This window comes from Capra hircus, chromosome 8 (assembly GCF_001704415.2).
Source record: "Capra hircus breed San Clemente chromosome 8, ASM170441v1, whole genome shotgun sequence".
Lineage (NCBI taxonomy): Eukaryota > Metazoa > Chordata > Mammalia > Artiodactyla > Bovidae > Capra > Capra hircus.
In genome coordinates, this window is record NC_030815.1 from 95,072,975 (window position 1) to 95,092,071 (window position 19,097).

Genomic DNA, 19,097 nt, shown 5'->3' on the forward strand with positions numbered 1-19,097 from the left:
CGCTGCAGCAGTGTGCTAGCTGCTGGGTAGCTGGCTGTTCTCATCTCTCCTCATGGAACTGGGCAGCTTGGAGAACAGACTCCTTTCCCTTGGTATCAAGAGAAGGAGCAGCATCTCTGTAAGACTGCATGTGACTGCTTTCAAATACAGTAGCAAAACTGCACATAGGCCCTTTCTGGACCCTGGCCTTCAAAAACAACCTGCTTAGCCTGAACTGGTTCTTTTCATCCCATTTCTTGTGTCTGTCCAGTTACATCTCTGCAAGACTGCATGCGACTGCTTTCAGATATAGGAGCAAAACTGTGCACATGGGCCCTCTCTAGACCCTGGCCTTCAAAAACAACCCACTTAGCCTGAACTGGTTCTCGTCATCCCATTTCTTGTATGTGTCTGTCCAGTTAAAAAGAGTTTAGTGAATGCATACTAGATGGCAGGCCCTGTGCTGGGGATACATACAGATATGGGTAAAAGAAATTTCAACTCACAAGTATAATTGGGGAGATCATCTACAGAGATAATTACAGCCTTGTAGGATGTTATTTCTGAAACATAGAGCTCATGCCCTCTTAGGACCTTTGTATTTGCTGTTTCTTCTATCTAGAATACTCTTCTTCAGATGTTTGTATGCTTACTCTTTCACTCAGCTCACTTGGGTCACTCCTGAGAGTGACCCTGACCCTGCTACCGAAAACGGAGCCCACACAATTGAGTCCATTTATCCTATGTAATTTTTCTCTGTGAAACTTTAACCTCCTCATATATATGTGTGTGTGTGTGTGTGTATAGATGTATATATTCTATGTTTTTATGTTTGTATATAAAGTGCCTAGTCACTGCTGATTTTCAGTGGGTAGAATTGGGACCTAACAGGTATGCAATATATTTTTTCCTTTTGTTCATTCACCATACGTGGTTATCCAGTTGAACTTTCCTGAGCCTCTCCTCATCGGAATGGAAGATGAGGCTTGTCTGCTTGGGGAAGGACATTTCCAAGCCTATCTTCCCACCTTTTCTAGTTTCTACTGTCCTTAGTCCAGACGGAACAGGTTCTAGATTCCCACCAATAACCATGAATACTGAACATTAACTACATGCTGGGCACTTCCAATACGTTATTTAATCTTCACAATGCTCTGCAAAGTCAGCATTATTTCTCGTGTTTCGCCAAAGATTAAACAGGCTCAGGGAGCGTATTCGTTTGCTGAAAGTCAGAGACAGCAAGGTTCCAGGGGCCTCTCTGGGAAAGGTCTCCCAGGCTTCCCAGTCACCCAAGTTTCTGTCACGTTTCTACAAGGCTTTCCCGATATTTCCACTACGTTCCCCGCCCTTTCTTTCTCGCAGGACAGCTGGGCCTGGCTTGCCCTGGTTGCTTCTCCAAGACTAGTGTAAGGAGGTGCTTCAGAAGGTTGCAGGGTGGAGAAGGGGCTGATCTATCTCCAGGGCCACAGCTTTCCTCCCCGCGCCCTCCCCACAGACCCGGCTGCTGGACGCCCAGTGGTCCAGTTCAAGGCCTGCGCGCTGGAGGAAAAAGGATGGGGGGAAAGAGCGAGGGGCTTCTTCAAACGATCGGCGGGACAGAGGGGCGAGCACCCCTTTCTCTACGGCTCGCTCGGTGCGCAGGATAACCAGGCCCCTCCCCACCCCGCCACAGCCCGCCTGGCAGCAGGGCGCGTGCGCAAGGCGCTCCTCGCCCCCTCCCTTCGGCGTGCCGCCCTTTCACCCTGGCAACCGCGGCGCGACTAAGGCGCGCGCCTGGCTGGGCGCGGACGGGGCGGGGCCGGGCGGCGCCGGTGCGAGCTGAAGCTGAGGCTCAGGCGGCGGCGGCGGCCCAGCAGAGCCACGGCCGTGGGTAGCCGGCTCGGCGTGTCCGACCTCCCTCCGCCTCCTCTCAAAGTTCTTCGACGCGGTTTGGGGTCCAGTGGACACCGTCCCTGGCCATGGACTCCCAGAAAGTAAGCGGGGGCGGGGGCCGCTGGGTCGCCGAGGCCGGGCGGAGGGTGGGCGGGGCGCCCTGGGCCGGGTGGACAGTGGGCAGTGGGCGCGCTGGGCCGGCCGGGCCGGGCTGGGCTGCGGCCGCGGAGGGCGAGGCCGCCAGGCACCCTTCTCGGGAGTAAAGCGGCGCCCGCCGGGGTGCGGGGACCGCGCCGGGTGACCCCGGATAGCCTCTGCTCTGCAATTGGTCCTGGGCCCTGGCTCCTGAGGGGATGTCGGGAGCCGCCCCCATTTTTTCCCATCATTTTCTGCAACGATCTAGGCCCCCTGTGATTCTCGCAGCCTTCCCGCGTGCTAGTGAGGGTTTATCCATACTCAGCAGAAGAGGAAATCAAAGCACCTACGAGTGTACCTGCTGACGCCGAAGCTGACCCACTCTTCTCCACCCAGTCTTCGCCTACTTTGGCGCAATCTGTGTCTGTTTAGGTCGGGAACCAGGTCTCCTTGGTCACCCCCCCGCCCCCTCCCCCGTCCATCCCCTCCCCCTCCCCCGTCCATCCCCTCCCCACCCGCCTTTTGCACCGCTCCCCACCCCCGCCGCGCCCTCCTTGGGACTAGTTCCCCGGCACGTCTTGCTGTTTATAGTGTTGGTTGAATTGAGAAAAAAGGCTGATAGTTGTCCAGAGCAGCGGTCCCACCCTCTGGCCAGTTCAGTGTTGCTGGTCAGTTCCCTTAATGATTGTTTTTGGCATATTTTATACTTTCTGAGGAAATTAAGGACTGGGCATAACAGAACCAACATTTTCTGTTAGCCAATAGCCAAAAATATATTTAGAGAACGTAGCCAATGTTTTGAATACAATTAGAAGTGAGTTAATACTTAGTCATAATCCCTATATAGAAATCAAGGACCGTGCTCTCTTTATTAGATTATAGTAATTGAAATAGTACAGTGTAGGAAGGAAACACAAGTGTTATTAATAATAACGGGCAAAAACAAGAGCCCATTCTTTTCTATTATTAGATAGGAAGCACTGGAAAGACTTGTTAGAAAGATGTTTTTGGTAATTTTGCCTGGAATCATCTCCTTGAGGAACACTGTGGGGCATGAGAATAGTGTAGTGATGTGTTAAACGTTAACTGTTAAAGTATTTAACAAAAATTACATGATTTCATTGTATGTGTTCATCCTGAAACTCAGATACAGTTTTATTCACGTGACTATTAGACATTTTTTAAAAAGTAACATTTTGTGTTTTGAATATACATTTAAAATGCCTCTATCTAAATTTATAAAACGCTTCAAAGCTTATTTAGCTTTTAAAGTAAAGGGTGTGTGATATCTGAGATTAGTTCAGAGAAAATGGAAGGTCAGAGACTTGGATTCTATGCTCTATATGCAACTTTGTGATACAGAGCAAATCACTTAACTGTGACTAATCCAGTTCTTCATCTATACAGTGGAAATGAGAATATAGAGTTATTGTAAAAACCAGCTAATATAATACAGTATGAAATAGGTACTTTAGAGTACAGTGCCTTAAATTTTATTAAGTACTAAAGTAGTCTATGCACTGTAAAATGTAATTTTAAAAAATATTTTAATGTGGATCATCTTATTTTGCCAGGGCATACATGTTCTCTCACTTTAATGGGGACTCGAGAGTTGGAGGTTGTGAGTCCTGCATGGTCATACTAGTAGCCATCCATAAGGCCAACATTTGAACTTGCTTGCACTGCAGATTTTGTTTTGATGTTTGAGTACCTACACATATTGTGTACAGTTTTAGCAGAAGTAGTGAAGAATTGGCTGTTCTTTCTTACTGGTACTAATTTATCTTACAGAATCAACTTCTCAGTATTAGAAAATACGTTCAATTTCATTGGTGGTAGCAAACATTTCTAATAAAAAGCCTTAATTTTGTCTCACAGCTTAAAACAGGCACCAAGTGTTAATGCTTATAACCAATCCAGTGCTCTGAATTTGAGCATCTTTTTTCTCATGAATTACTGCAGAATCAATTATATACCTCAACTAATAATGAACTAAGCTGGAAATTTCTCTTGAAATAAGTCAGTACTACACCCTTGGCATGGCTTTTCTTTTCTGTCCTGGAATGTTACAGTGAAAGTAACAGCAGAGATGATACCTTAGTCAGCATAAGGAAACACAAGTACCACAAGTGGCAAAGGCTGAGAGTGGCTTGAATGTATTGCCATTCATAAGACTTGGGGATTTGAGCTTTAAATTAAGAGTATGGCTTCGGAGTCAGGTCTCCAGTCCTGCAGTTTATGAACTGAATAAAGTTGGGCAATTTGCTGTCCATTTTCTGATCTTTACAGTCTCCTTACCTCAAAGGGTTATGACTATCGTGTTAGCTTTTAAAAATCACTTGGTGCCTAGCACACATTAGTACTGTCTGCTAAGTGTTTACTAATCTCATAATCCCAACTTCAAAATGACTTCATCCCTTTGTTGATAATTTCTCTTACTTTTTCTAATCCAATCTAGCCGTTTCATACCTTTTTCCTTAAGTTTACAGCTTGTTGTCTGTATTTTTGTCTGTAATAAATATTTCAAATGATGGTGCCAAAGAAGTATTGTTAAATCCTAACTGAAAGAGGATTGGAAGTTCTGACTCATGCAGTCTGACAATAGAGGTTAAGTTAACCGGACAGTCTTATAGAAGCTTGATGATGGCTAGTCAGCAATTGGATTAGCTTGACCAGCTGCTTTTTTGTCTGTGAAAATAACTTGGACTTTCAGTGTTGTGTTAGCAACAGATGCTCTGTTTGAGTAGAGGAAGAAAACATAATTGCCTTGGGTATGTAAAGAGTACTATTGGATACAGAAAGCCACAGTGTTATCTCCTACAAATAGAGGGATTTTGTTTATATCAAGTTTCTGGGACACTTCTGTGTTATGGATAGGTAGCTTTATTTGATACTTAGACCTTTTGATTATGTCCTTTTAAGTGGTTTTAAGATAAAATCCCAGAGGTTTCTTTACCTGATAAAAATGTGTATGTTCAAAGAAACCATTGAAACCAGACATTTGCACCTTTCTAGAATCTTGGTGCTTAGAATTTGATAGGTTAAGTTAAATTCTTGTGCAGGAGATCATTCATATTCATAGGAGTTGCTATGTCCAGGAAAGGTTCCTGCTGTAGGAATAATAAAAGTGGAGAGGAAAGACTAGGGATCCCAGAGGAAAGATGCCACCGAAAGCATACCTTGCCAATTGTTTGCTCTTCCTTACTTTCCCCCATACACTCTGCCTTCTACCTGGGGGTAGTGACAGGCAAGGTTTGATGTACAAGACTGAGCAAACCTAGATTGGGAAACGAAGTAGGGAGAGTTTTAAATAAAGCACAGCAGAGCTTGCAGTGAGCAGCATGTCTGCCCTCGGCTTCCTCACCCCAGTTTCTTCCTCGGCCCGGTATTTGTTATCCTTTGCATTCATAGTGTACTCTGGCAGTTCAGAGACTCACACCAAATCCAGGTAACCCACTGCCTCATGTTCCAAAATGACTCCTTTTTCTCAGTCCTGAGCAAAGGAAGTTCAGTTCAGTCACTCAGTCATGTCCGACTCTGCAACACCCATGGACTGCAGCACGCCAGGCTTCCCTGTCCATCACCAACTCCCAAAGCTTGCTCGAACTCCTGTCCATTGAGTCGGTGATGCCATCCAACCATCTCATCCTCTGTCGTCTCCTCCTCCCACCTTCAATCTTTCCCAGCATCGGGGTCTTTTCCAGTGAGTCACTTCTTCGCATCAGGTGGCCAAAGTATTGGAGTTTCAGCTTCAGCATCAGTCCTTCCAGTAAATATTCAGGACTGATTTCCTTTAAGATGGACTGGATTGTACTTTAGGATTGACTGACTTTCCTTCAGAAAGAGAAATGAAATTTGAGTATTGTTCTGCATACAGTATTATGTTAGACTGCTTTAAATTCTCACAACAGCTCATATTCCTATTGCCCAGATATAGAAGATGGAACTCAAGAGAGATTAAATAACTTGTTGAGAGTCACACAGTTAGCAAGTGGTAGTCTGGATTCAAACCAGCTCTTTCCTCATAGCCCAAGCTTTTTTCATTACCACACTCTTGCCTGGCTCCTTTGCCTTTATATGGTCATATGATTAATGTCATAAAAACTTAAAATATTAACAGAAATAAACCCCTATAAAGTAGGGTTTTTTGGTTAAGAAACTAATTAAGTCTAGTAAAAATAGTTGATGGAAAGTATAAAACATGATTTTGGAGAAGGAAATGGCAACCCACTCCAGTATTCTTGCCTAGAGACTCCCATGGACAGAGGAGCCTGGTGGGCTGTTGTCCATGGGGTAGCACAGAGTCGGACACGACTGAAGCGGCTTAGCATGCATGCATGCATTGGGGAAGGAAATGGCAACCCACTCCAGTGTTCTTACCTGGAGAATCCCAGGGACAGGGGAGCCTGGTGGGCTGCCGTCTATGTGGTCACACAGAGTCGGACACGACTGAAGCGATGTAGTAGCAGCCGCAGCAGCACAGAACATGATTTAGATGAAACTCTGGAAGTTGGTCTCTCTTGCTGCTATAAATGTTTATTTTCCCATAATATATGTATCTTCCCTCTCTCCAGCCCTTTTTATTTTATGAGGGAAGGTCTTTGCTTTTGAAAATAGAGGTGTGAATATGAAAGTGTAACTGGGGTTTTATACACCCCAGCTGAGTACAATGGCAGTCATGCCCGTGGACTGAATCAAAGCAGTCTGGGGTGTAGAAGATATGAGATGCCCTCTTCAAAGAACTGTGCTGACATACTCAGAATCAGTGTTTAAACACAGGCATCTTCATTTTTTTTTATTGAACTTGACAGTTTAAAAAAATTAGAAATACAGTTAAACTTAAAAACTTTTTAAAGACAATGGTTCATTGCAGTGCCTGGCTGAAAGTAAGCAGAATTATTAATGCAACAAACACATATTGAATTTCATAGTAGTAGATACTCCTCTCCAACCTAGGATAGATGGTATTTTGACGTTAGTGGACTTTTTCCTCCAGCTTTCTTTTTGTGTGTTTTATATCCTTGGTTGACACTTCTTCCCAGTCACAAGGTTCTGATAGAATGTGATCTCAGTTATTGATATTCACTGATGATAGGTAATCATATTTTGAACTAATTTATATTAACAGAGCCAGCCTGTGCACTTCTGTTATATTATAAATATAACTAATACAAGTTTATTAGGGAATTAGGAAGTGCAGATAAATGAAAATGAAAATTACCCATAATCCTGCTACCCAGAGATGACTTCTTTTAACATTTATGTGTGTGTTATATTCCAGGTTTTTTTTATACATATTGTTGTTGTTCAGTCACTCAGTCGTGTCCAACTTTTTGTGACACAATGGACTGCAGCACACCAGGCTTCCCTGTCCTTCACTGTCTCCCGGAGTTTGCTTAAACTCATGTCCGTTGACTTGGTAATGCCATCCAGCCATCTCATCCTCTGTTGCCCATTTCTTCTCCTGCCCTCAGTCTTTCCCAGCGTCAGGGTCTTTTCCATTGAGTTGGCTCTTCACATCAGGTGGCCAAAGTATTGGAGCTTTAGCTTCAGTCCTTCCAGTGAATGAATATTCAGGGTTGTTTTCCTTTAGGATTGATTGGCTTGATCTGTTTGTAGTACAAAGGACTCTCAAGAGTCTTCTCCAACACCACAGTTCCAAAGCATCATTCTTCAGCACTAAGCCTTCTTTATGGTCTAACTCTCACACCCCTACCTACGTGACTACTGGCAAAACCATAGCTTTGACTATATGGACCTTTGTTGGCAAAGTGATGTCTGCTTTTCAATGCACTGTCTAGGTTTGCCATAGCTAGAAGGATTTTGAGCATTACCTTGCTAGCATGTGAGATGAGCACAATTTGAACATTCTTTGGCATTGCCTTTCTTTAGGATTGGAATGAAAACTGACCTATCCTAGTCCTGTGGCCACTGCTGAGTTTTCCAAATTTACTGGCATATTGAGTGCAGCATTTTAACAGCATCATCTTTTAGGACTTGAAATAGCTTAGCTGGAATTCCATCACCTCCACTAGCTTTGTTTGTAGTGATGCTTCCTAAGGCCCATCTGACTTCACATTCCGGGATGTCTGGCTCTAGGTGAGTGACCATACCATCATGGTTATCCAGGTCATTAAGATCTTTTTTGTATAGTTCTTCTGTGTACTCTTGCCACCTCTTCTTAATAGCTTCTGCTTCTGTTAGGTTCTTGCCATCTGTGTTCTTTTTTGTGCCCATCTTTGCATGAAATGTTCCTTGTTCTTTTGGTTTATCTCCAGTATTCTTGAAGAGGTCTCTAGACTTTCCCATTCAATTTTTTCCCCTCTATTTCTTTGCATTGTTCACTTAAGGCTTTCTTATCACTCCTTGCTATTCTCGGGAAGTCTGCATTCGGTTGAATATATCTTTCCCTTTCGCTTCTCTTTTCTCAGCTGTTTGTAAGGCCTCCTCAGACATCCATTTTGCCTTTTTTCATTTTTTCTTTGGGGATTGTTTTGATCACCTCCTCCTGTACAGTGTTGTGAACCTCCATCCATAGTTCTTCAGGCACTCCATCTACCAGATCTAATCGCTTGAATCTATTTCTCACTTCCACTGTATAATCAAAAGGGAACTGATGAAGGTCATACCTGAATGGCTTAGTTGTTTTCCCTACTTTCTTCAATTTAAGCCTGAATTTTGTAATAAGCAGTTCAAGATCTGAGTCACAGTGAGCTCCAGATCTTGTTTTTGCTGACTGTATAGAGCTTCTCCATTTTTGGCTGCAAAGAATATAATCAGTCTGATTTCGGTATTGACCATCTGGTGATGTCCATTGTAGAGTAGTCTCTTATGTTGTTGGAAGACGGTGCTTGCTGTGACCAATGCATTCTCTTGGCAAAACTCTATTAGCCTTTGCAAAACTCTATTAGCCTTTGCCCTGCTTCATTTTGTACTCCAAGGCCAAACTTGCCTGTTACTCCAGGTATTTCTTGACTTCCTACTTTTACATTCCAATCCCCTATGAGAAAAGGTTATCTTGTTTTGGCATTAGTTCTAGAAGGTTTTGTGGGTCTTCATAGAACTATTCAACTTCAGCCTCTTCGGCATTAGTGGTTGGCGCATAGGCTTGGATTACTGTGATGTTGAATGGTTTGCCTTGAAAGCAAACTGAGATCATTCTGTTGTTTTTGAGATTGCACCCTAGTACTGCATTTCGGACTCTCTTGTTGACTACGAATATAGAAACTTAAAAAAACAATAGTATTATACTATTTATAGTAATTTATAATTTGCCTCACTTAATATGTGAAATATCTTTTACCATGTTAATATTGTTCTGCAGCACTTTTAATGATTCAGCAATTTTCTTTAGTATGGATGTATTACTGTTACTTGATTTTTAATGAGTGCCCTTTGTCATTCATTTATGTTGGTCTTTTTAATACTATAAATAACACTAAGATGAACATCTTTGTTATCAAGTCTCTACTTGTATCTTTAATTAATTAGTTACCCTTTAACTTAGAATAAATTAATAGAAGTGGAATTTGAGTCATTGTGTATATAGTACTTCTGTCCTTTGGTGTGTATTGCCAAATCACCCTTCAGAAGGATTTTGTCAGTTTATACTGCTCCCAGCAGTACCTGAGAGTACCCCATTTCTATTTCCATCCCACCTCCCTTAATTAGATCTTGGGACTCCTGGTTTCCTTGGCTGATTGTGAGCTTCCTGGATTTCACAGGATGGAACAGCCAGTTCAGAGGTCACTGAAAATGGGAGGCTTCTTTAGCCTCTGACACATTGTATTTCCTCAAATCCTTTTTGGAAGAGAATCTCTTCTTCTGCCCTGATATCTTAAAATTGGGCTCAGGGTGAAAAGGCAGCATTCCTCACCAGGCCTTTTATTAGATTTTTTTTCTGCGGATCACCTCAGTTACATCCATGTACAGAAGTGGTAATCCCAGCTGCTTCACTGTAACAATAGAGGGCATGGCTTCCTCCCAGTTAGCTATTTCTGACAATCAGATTCCTCCCTGGTGGCTCTGACGGTAAAGAATCCGCCTGCAATGCAGGAGACCTGGGTTTGATCCCGGGGGTGGGAAGATCCTCTGGAGGAGGGCATGGCAACCCACTCTAGTATTCTTGCCTGGAGAATCCCATGTACAGAGAGGAGCCTGGCGGGCTGCAGTCCATTGGGTCACAAAGAGTTGGACATGACTGAGAGACTAAGCATCCACGATGATCAGATTCCTGAATTCCTCGACAATATATAATTCTCCTTTTTTAGCTCTTTGCACTGTGCTCATATTTGAGCACAGTACTCTTGCCATAGCTGTGGCCAGCTGGTAAGATTCTGGTTGTCTGACTTACCAACCGGATAGAGCATTCTGGATTTCTGCTCATTACCTAAGTCAAAGGAGGGGTCTATGGTGTGGAGTGAAACAAGTGGCATAATCCCTGGTGGCATTAGGATATTTTCATTGATCCCTTTGCTCTGGTTCCGGGAACCCTCTGATTGTTTTGTACAATCATCTGCAGTGTATACAGCTTAGAGTGGTGTAAAAGTGCAGACTCTTGAGGTAGCTTTCTGGATTTAAATTGTGACTGCCATTTGACAGCTGTGTGATCAAAGAAGCCTTTAACCTCTTCATCCAGAAGATGCAGAGACTACTTTCTATTGTGGTGATTAAAAAGTAGTCCACATTAGAAGCTTTCCACAGTGCCTGACATGTTGTTGCTGTTTAGTTGCTGACTTGTGTCTGATTCTTTTGAGACCCCATGGACCTGCCAGACTCCTCTGCCATGGGATTTTCCAGACAAGAATACTGAAGTGGATAGCCATTTCGTTCTCCAGGGGATCTTCCTGACCCAGGGATCAAACCCATATCTCTTACATTGGCAGGCAGATTCCTTACTGCTGAGCCACCAGGGAAGCCCACCTGGCACATAGTGCTTACTGAACACTGACTGAAATGCTATAGTAATTCTTTGGCCCCTTAAATTGTAGATTGATTAGTGATATTTGCAGTGGTTCTAGGTTTGTGTATCTCAGCTGTCTGAAATATTAATGTAGAATTTGAATCAGAAATTTTCTCCTGGTCCACGTAGATCCTGGTGGGAAACCCATAGATCACAGTGTCCAGTTATCACAGTGTCCAATTATGACCACATGGTATTGATGCTTTTGGATTCAAAATAGCCTGAAAGCCTGGATATGCTGGTGTTTTGCCACTAAAGAATGAGAAGTTTCTGCATCAAAACTTCAAGGGCTTGTTACCCTGGATAGTTTGCAGTTAAGTAGCCCACGTTGGCCGAGCTTTTTGTTGAATGGAGAATTAAGACATTTGAATTTGTCGCATTCACATATATTAAGTTAAAGCCAGTAGAATCATGCCATTTCAAATAGTGACAGTCATCATGTTCTCAGACTTAAAAGATGATACACCTGTAGTAAGAATAGCTGTTACTGTTGCCCTTGTATTTGGCGAGATGGTGTTAGGGGAAGTACACTGACTAAAACTGCCCACGCTGGCCAGGCACCAGAGTAATCATTTGCATGAGTTGTTTTATGACAGGAGGTCCTGGTAAGGAATACAGAACTAATAAGCCACCATCAACCGGAAGAGTTCAGGAAAGGTCAAAAGGAGACACCACATGCTCGACCACCTCCCAGAATCCTTCTGTCTGGCATCCATCTTGGCTGAACAAGGCGTGCACCACAGGAAGGACTCTGAGTCAGAATGATTGGCTAAAGACAACCTGGAAGCTAATCCCATCACCATAAAACCCAAGACTTTGAGCCAGAGCAGTTCTCCTGAGTTCCCTTACCCCACTGGTCTCCACTCAGGTGCCCTTTCCCAATAAAATCTCTTACTTTGTCAGCACGTGTCTCCTCAGACAATTAATTTCTGAGTGTTAGACAAGAGCCCAGTTTTGGGCCCTGAAAGGGGTCCTCTTTCCTGCAACAAAGGTTGCAGCCTTTAACAAAGGTTACAGCCTCTTGATCATTCTTAATTTTTTGCAATTTTAAAGACGATCTTAAGTCCTTTCAGTGTCCTTAGATGTTCTGACCTTCTTTACTTGAACCTCTGACCTTTGTTTTTAGGTAGTATAGTGTTAATTGTTAAGAGCATGGACTCGGGGAAAAAAAAAGAAAAAAGAGCACAGACTCACAAGGCAAACTACTGTGATTTGAATTCTGGTTCTGCCACATACTAACTCTTGAGGTCCCAGGCAAGTTACCTACCCACTTTATACCTCAGCTTCTGAATTGGAAAATGGGGATAACCAAGTATCCTGCCTCATAGGATTCTTGACAGGATTAAACAAATTTATGTAAAGAGCTTAAGATAGTGCTTGGGCTTTAAGAGTATAAAGTGGTGAAGTTACTCAGTCAGGTCCAACTCTGTGACCCCATGGACTGTAGCCTACCAGGCTCCTACATCCATGGAATTTTCCAGGCAAGAGTACTGGAGTGGGTTGCCATTTCCTTCTCCAGGGGATCTTCCTGACCCAGGGATCAAACCCAGGTCTCCCACATTGCAGGCAGACACTTTACCATCTGAGCCACCAGCGAAGCCAGTGTTAGTTATTGTTTTGCTTGTAGTCAGTTGGTTGTGCTTTTACTTCACATGATTTATAGGGACTATAAACATAACTTTAAGCTATTCTTTGACGATGAGTGCCTCATGCCTTGTACATCGCAGGTTAGTTTGAGCCATTCCATAGCAGTAGTGCTTGGCTGGGGTGTGAACCCCCCACCCTTTTTTTGTTAGCATGGCAGTTCAGTTCAGTCGCTCAGTTGTGTCCGACTCTTTGTGACCCCATGAATTGCAGCACGTCAGGCCTCCCTGTCCATCACCAACTCCCGGAGTTCACTCAGACTCACGTCCATCGAGTCAGTGATCCCATCCAGCCATCTCATCCTCTGTCGTCCCCTTCTTCTCCTGCCTCAAATCCCTCCCAGCATCAGAGTCTTTTCCAATGAGTCAACTGTTTGCATGAGGTGGCCAGAGTACTGGAGTTTCAGCTTTATTTTTCCTTCCAAAGAAATCCCAGGGTTGATCTCCTTCAGAATGGACTGGTTGGATCTCCTTGCAGTCCAAGGAACTCTCAAGAATCTTCTCCAACACCACAGTTCAAAAGCATCAATTCTTCGGCGCTCTGCCTTCTTCACAGTCCAACTCTCACATCCATACATGAATCCTGGAAAAACCATAGCCTTGACTAGACAGACCTTATTCGGCAAAGTAATGTCTCTGCTTTTGAATATACTGTTTAGGTTGGTCATAACTTTTCTTCCAAGGAGTAAGCGTTTTTTAATTTCATGGCTGCAATCACCATCTGCAGTGATTTTGGAGCCCAAGAAAATAAAGTCTGTCACTGTTTCCACTGTTTCCCCATCTATTTCCCATGAAGTGATGGGACCAGATGCCATGATCTTCGTTTACCTTAGCCTAATTCCATAGTCAAGTAGTTGAGAGGCTTAATTCTGAGAGTAGGTTTTTGTTTTTTTTCCTCCCCCAAATCCTGGTGCCTGTGGTGTGTGATCAGAGGATAATGGGTGAGATTACCAGTGCATACTGCCTCTGGAGACATAATGTTCTATATATTTTACTGTGTGTGATCCAGCAGAATTTGTTAAAGCATATATTCAGACCTGTATCACCTAAAACTTTTAGTCATAACCACTAAGATCAATCACATTCAGTATTATCTAGACAAACTTCAGATAATTTATATTGCCTTTTTCCATCTTTATCACTTTTATCTATCAGTGTTTGGAGGGTAATGGGAAGCTTAAAACCTAAAATGAAGTCTGAGTGATCCTTGTCAGCATCCTGTTAGATTGAGAGAGTCCCAGCTAAAAGCTATCTTTGCCCTTCTTCACCATCAGGCTTTGGAAATAAAACAAATGTAGCAAACATATATGTATGGATATATAGAATGGGCACATTCTATACTTTTGGAACTTGTATTAACAATAAATCATGTATATGTTTTAGAATAGTGGTTATAGGTGAAGAAGCTGGTAAATGTGAGGGTTCCCAGGTGGGAAGCAAGGCATATTAGAGACAGTCATGGCAGGCTCCTGAAGCTGGAATACAACAAGAGAGAAGTTTGCTGTGAATTGAAATAGGTGAGGTAGGCAATGGGGAGATCATACAGGGTCTTACGGATTATGTAAGGTCATGTTTAAGGTCATGTTAACAGCTCATGTTAAAAGATTTTAATTTTATTGAAGGACTTAGGCAAGATAATTGACCAGGAAGAGTTATGCTTAACTTACTATTCTAGCTGCAATATAGGGAACTGATTATGGGGGAGAAAAAATGGATCAGAAGCCAGTTAAGAAATTTTGCAAGAGTATAAATTGAGATATGATACGGACTTGTGGTAATAGTTATTACAGAGTTTTAGGGCTTCCCTGGTGGCTCAGACAGTAAAGAGTCTGCCTGCAATGCAGGAGACTTGGGTTCGAGCCCTGGGTTGGAAAGCTCCCATGTAGAAGGAAATGGCTACCCAGAGTTAGTTTAGAGGTAAAATCTACTGTAGTTGATGACTGCATGTAGAGCACAAATGAAAGACTGTAATGATGGTCTTGACGTACTCCTTTTCCTATTTGGAACCAGTCTGTTGTTCTGTGTCCAGTTCTAACTGTTGCTTCCTGACCTGCATACAGATTTCTTAAGAGGCAGGTCAGGTGGTCTGATATTCCCATCTCTTTGAGAATTTACCACAGTTTATTGTGATCCACACAGTCAAAGCCTTTGGCATAGTCAGGAAAGCAAAAATAGATGTTTCTCTGGAACTCTCTTGCTTTTTCGATGATCCAATGGATGTTGGCAATTTGATCTCTGGTTCCTCTGCCCTTTCTAAAACCAGCTTGAACATGTGGAAGTCCACGGTTCACGTATTGTTGAAGCCTGGCTTGGAGAGTTTTTAGCATTACTTTACTAGCACGTGAGATGAGTGCAGTTGTGTTGGTAGTTTCCAAATAGGGAAAGGAGTACGTCAAGGCTGTATATTGTCACCCTGCTTATTTAACTTATAAGCAGAGTGCATCATGAGAAACGCTGGGCTGGATGAAGCACAAGCTGGAATCAAGATTGCCGGGAGAAATATCAATAACCTCAGCTATGCAGATGACACCACCCTTATGGCAGAAAGTGAAGAAGAACTAACGAGCCTGTTGGTGAAAGTGAAAGAGGAGAGTGAAAAATTGGCTTAAAACTCAACATTCAGAACACTAAGATCATGGCATCTGGTCCCATCACTTCATGGGAAATAGATGGGGAAACAGTGGAAACAGTGACAGACTTTATTTTCTTGGGCTCCAAAATCACTGCAGATGGTGATTGCAGCCATGAAATTAAAAGATGCTTGCTCCGTGGAAGAAAAGTTATGACCAACCTTCAGACAGCATATTAATAAACAGAGACATTACTTTGCCAACAAAGGTCCGTCTAGTCAAATCTATGGTTTTTCTAGTAGTCATGTATGGATGTGAGAGTTGGACTGTGAAGAAAGCTGAGCGCTGAAGAATTGATGCTTTTGAACTGTGATGTTGGAGAAGACTCTTGAGAGTCCCTTGGACTGCAGGGAGACCCAACCAGTCAGTCCTGAAGGAAATCAGTCCTGAATATTCACTGGAAGGACTGATGCTGAAGCTGGAACTCCGCTACTTTGGCCACCTGATGCAAAGAACTGACTCATTTGAAGAGACCCTGAAGCTGGGAAAGATTGAAGGCAGGAAGAGAAGGGGGCGACAGAGGATGAGATGGCTGGATGGCATCACCGACTCAATGGACATGGGTTTGGGTGGACTCTGGGAGTTGGCGATGGACGGGAAGGCCTGGCGTGCTGCATCCATGGGGTCGCAAAGAGTCAGACACGACTGAGCAATTGAACTGACTAACTAATGATGGCCTAGGTTTCTGCGTTTTTTTCCCTTTCACTTTTATTGACACATATGGAGTATTTCCATCATAGCAGGAAGTTTTTTTGGACAACACTGAACTAGAGATATGAGAAAATTAAATAATCAAGTGTTCTATTATAATAGGAAGCATTATCAAAGTCTGAGGTATTTGCTACTAAAATTATCTGCCTTATTTATTATGGTTCTATATCATCTAAATATTGCCGTGAATGTTATAATTTAAAAAATGTTCTTAATTGGAGGATAGTTGCAATATTTGTATTGATAAATGTAATTTTAAATGCAGATTTATTATCTACTTTCATATTTCTAAGATGTAATTTTTATAAGTAAAATGTCAAATTTCAGTGTCTCAACTTTTACTCCTATATTCTGATGTTAATTAGAAGTTTTCGTATATTTTTGCATCATTTAAGAATTTGATTTTACTCATTTGCCATGGCCTTATGACTTAATGAAACAGTCTTTATATTAAATAATGCTGATCATCTGTGGTGTGAAAGATATGGTGGTGAAAGGTATGGTTGTACTATAGGGATAAGAGGTTTTAAAACAACTGGTATATATGCCATCTTTGTAATTATAGCCTTTGAACAATGAGCAGTTTTACATTGCTCGTGTTTGTTACATAATATGCTCTGATATTCAGAGATATTTTTTAAAGACAATTGTTGTAGTGAAGTTTATAATTCTCTTTTAATAAAATATCATAATGTTAACAATTTTTTTATCCTAGGAAGCTCTACAAAGGATCATTTCAACTCTGGCAAATAAAAATGATGAAATTCAGAACTTTATTGATACACTAAACCAAACACTAAAAGGAGTTCAGGTATGAATCTGTTGAGAAAAATTTGTGTGACTATATCACAGTGAATGATTGTTGGTTGGAATCATAAGTGTAAATATATACCATTAACTCTAGATTATAAACTAATGAAGATGAGAGCAGGGTTTAATGGCAGATTAAAAAAAAGCTTCATTTGCTAGTCCTGGATTCTCCATAGAAAGATCAAATAGTTAGGGAAGAAGAAAACTCTGAAATTGTAATTGGTAGGAATATTATAGTGCTCACTTTTGTTCCTTTCCATTTCATGTTTGTATTTTCTAATCCCAAGTAAGAGCAAATCATGCCTTTCCAAAAGTACTGGGAAGCTAAACATTTCTTTTACGGTAAATAATAGAAGGAAAATGTAAATAGTAAGAGGTCCATTTGCAGAACTAGATGAAAGTAAAACATAAAAGATAAAGTGCCCAATGAGAAGAGAGGGGAATACTTAAGGAAATGATCCCAGGTGTAGGTGGGTAATCCATACTGTAAATAATCAAATGTTGATTGTGGAAGGGACCTTAAAGATAAGCTGGTGGTGCTTCTTTGTGAATGCACCTTAATTAATTTAAGGGTCATTTCTTTGTAAGATAAACATATTAATAGAAGATTTCCAGGACCCTTGTAGACAGTGAATCCTTTCCTTTGGTTTTTGTTTGGTTCAGCCTAGTTAGTTGCCAGGCTCTTGGCTTGTTAAACCTATGGTCTTATGTTTTCTTTTCTTCTGAAATTGCTGTGATTGAAGTTAGTTGATTATAATCTTCACCACTTTACCTATCTTTCTCAAAGTATTTTATTGGAATCCACTAATCCAGTTTCTTTAAATAAGCAAAACTAGTGGTTCTAAAACTCTTGGTCTATGGACAAGAGAATCATCATATTTGAAATCTGGAAAAAGATGCCGTAGTACTGGAGTGAGTTGCCATTTCCTTTTCCAGGGAATCTTCCCAACCCAGGGATTGAACCCAGGTCTCTCACATTGTAGACAGACGCTTTACCGTCTGAGCCACCAGGGAAGTCCAAGATAGAGCTGGCTCATACTATTTTTTCTGATTGACAAATTATTCGGACTTTACATCAGCATCCAGAAAAAGAAATAGAGGTGGAATTAAACTACACCCTTGTCATTGAAGACGGGAATATAAGCTGTAGTGGGCAGGAGACTCTAAGGCTATGCCAGTTGGTCATTGAGAGGAAAAAGAGTAGGCCAATTCCTTTTTATAGATGGAAGAACTGAGGCCCAGGAATTTAAGTGGCTTGTCCAGGGTCACACTTTTACTGAGTCAGTGTGGAATTTGACTTAGTTCTTCTGCCTTCCAAACTGCACATTTCTTCCTCTAAATCATGTTCTTACTACTGTATAAAAGGTAGTAAAATGATTAACACCACTTTTGTAAGCCTCTACTGGTTCTATAAACATTATAAGCAAAAATTTGGATTGTAATATTATAGTGAAAATGAAAGTGAAATTGCTCAGTCGGGTCCAACTCTTTGCGACCCCATGGACTGTAGCCTATTATAGTAGATTTTATGTATTAGTTCTGTAAACCAGTGCCAGTTTCACTTCTCTTAGTTGAATGATTCTTCTATGTTGAACAATACTTTAAGATAATTTCTTCTGCCTCATAATTGTTGTAAGTATGGATATTGCTTATCTAGGGGTTTCACAGATATTTTCTTATTTCTTTTTGAAACAGAAGCATCTTGCTTAATGAGGCAGTGAGGAACTCTGGGAGGGCGAAATGCTATATTGGTTCTGCCACTAATAACTAGGTGTGGGGCTTTGGGCAAGTCTGTATTTTAGTTTGTAAAATTTAGAAGCTTGACTATAAATTCTAGTCAGTAGATGATTTCTGAGATTCCTTCTGGCACCAAAATTCAGTGTTTGATCCCTTTCTTCGAACCCAATAAGGATTACTTAGTCTTTTAATTTCTGCTAATCTTGTGTAAATGCAGTGTTTTAGACAACCTGAGAGATTTAAAACTTTGTGCAAAATCAGCCCCAACCCTGTATGCCCAAACTGTTCCTCAGAGTTAACAAAATCAAGGTCTCTGGAATATTTTATTAAAATCTGCTTCACTGATGATTCTCATGCACACCGAAGGTTGTAAACCACTGGCTTAGGGCCTGCCTTAGAGCCCAAAGGTCAGGACAAAGTTGACAGTCTTAAAACAACCTTTCACCTTGTCCTGTGGAAACAGTCTTATAAAAGTCAGGAAAGGTATGGGCTAGTTCATAAAAGGCTGCATTGCTGAAGCAGAACTGTCAGTGCAACCAGCTTCTTGGATTGATCTGTTTTTAAAAACCTTATGTCAAATATTAGAATTTTAATTATTTTATGATGTTAGGCTATGGT

General features: G+C 41.8%; 1 protein-coding gene across 3 annotated transcripts in view; it reads left to right on the forward strand.

Annotated features, from left to right (window-relative positions):
* FSD1L (fibronectin type III and SPRY domain containing 1 like) overlaps positions 1,792-19,097 on the forward strand; it is a 68,537-nt gene continuing 51,231 nt past the window's right edge. For all 3 annotated transcript variants that reach the window (XM_018052548.1, XM_018052549.1, XM_018052550.1), the window contains exons 1-2: positions 1,792-1,952; positions 16,648-16,743. In XM_018052548.1, coding sequence (XP_017908037.1) covers positions 1,938-1,952; positions 16,648-16,743 — 111 coding nt within the window. In that variant the 5' untranslated portion in view covers positions 1,792-1,937. The remainder of the gene's footprint in view (positions 1,953-16,647; positions 16,744-19,097) is intronic.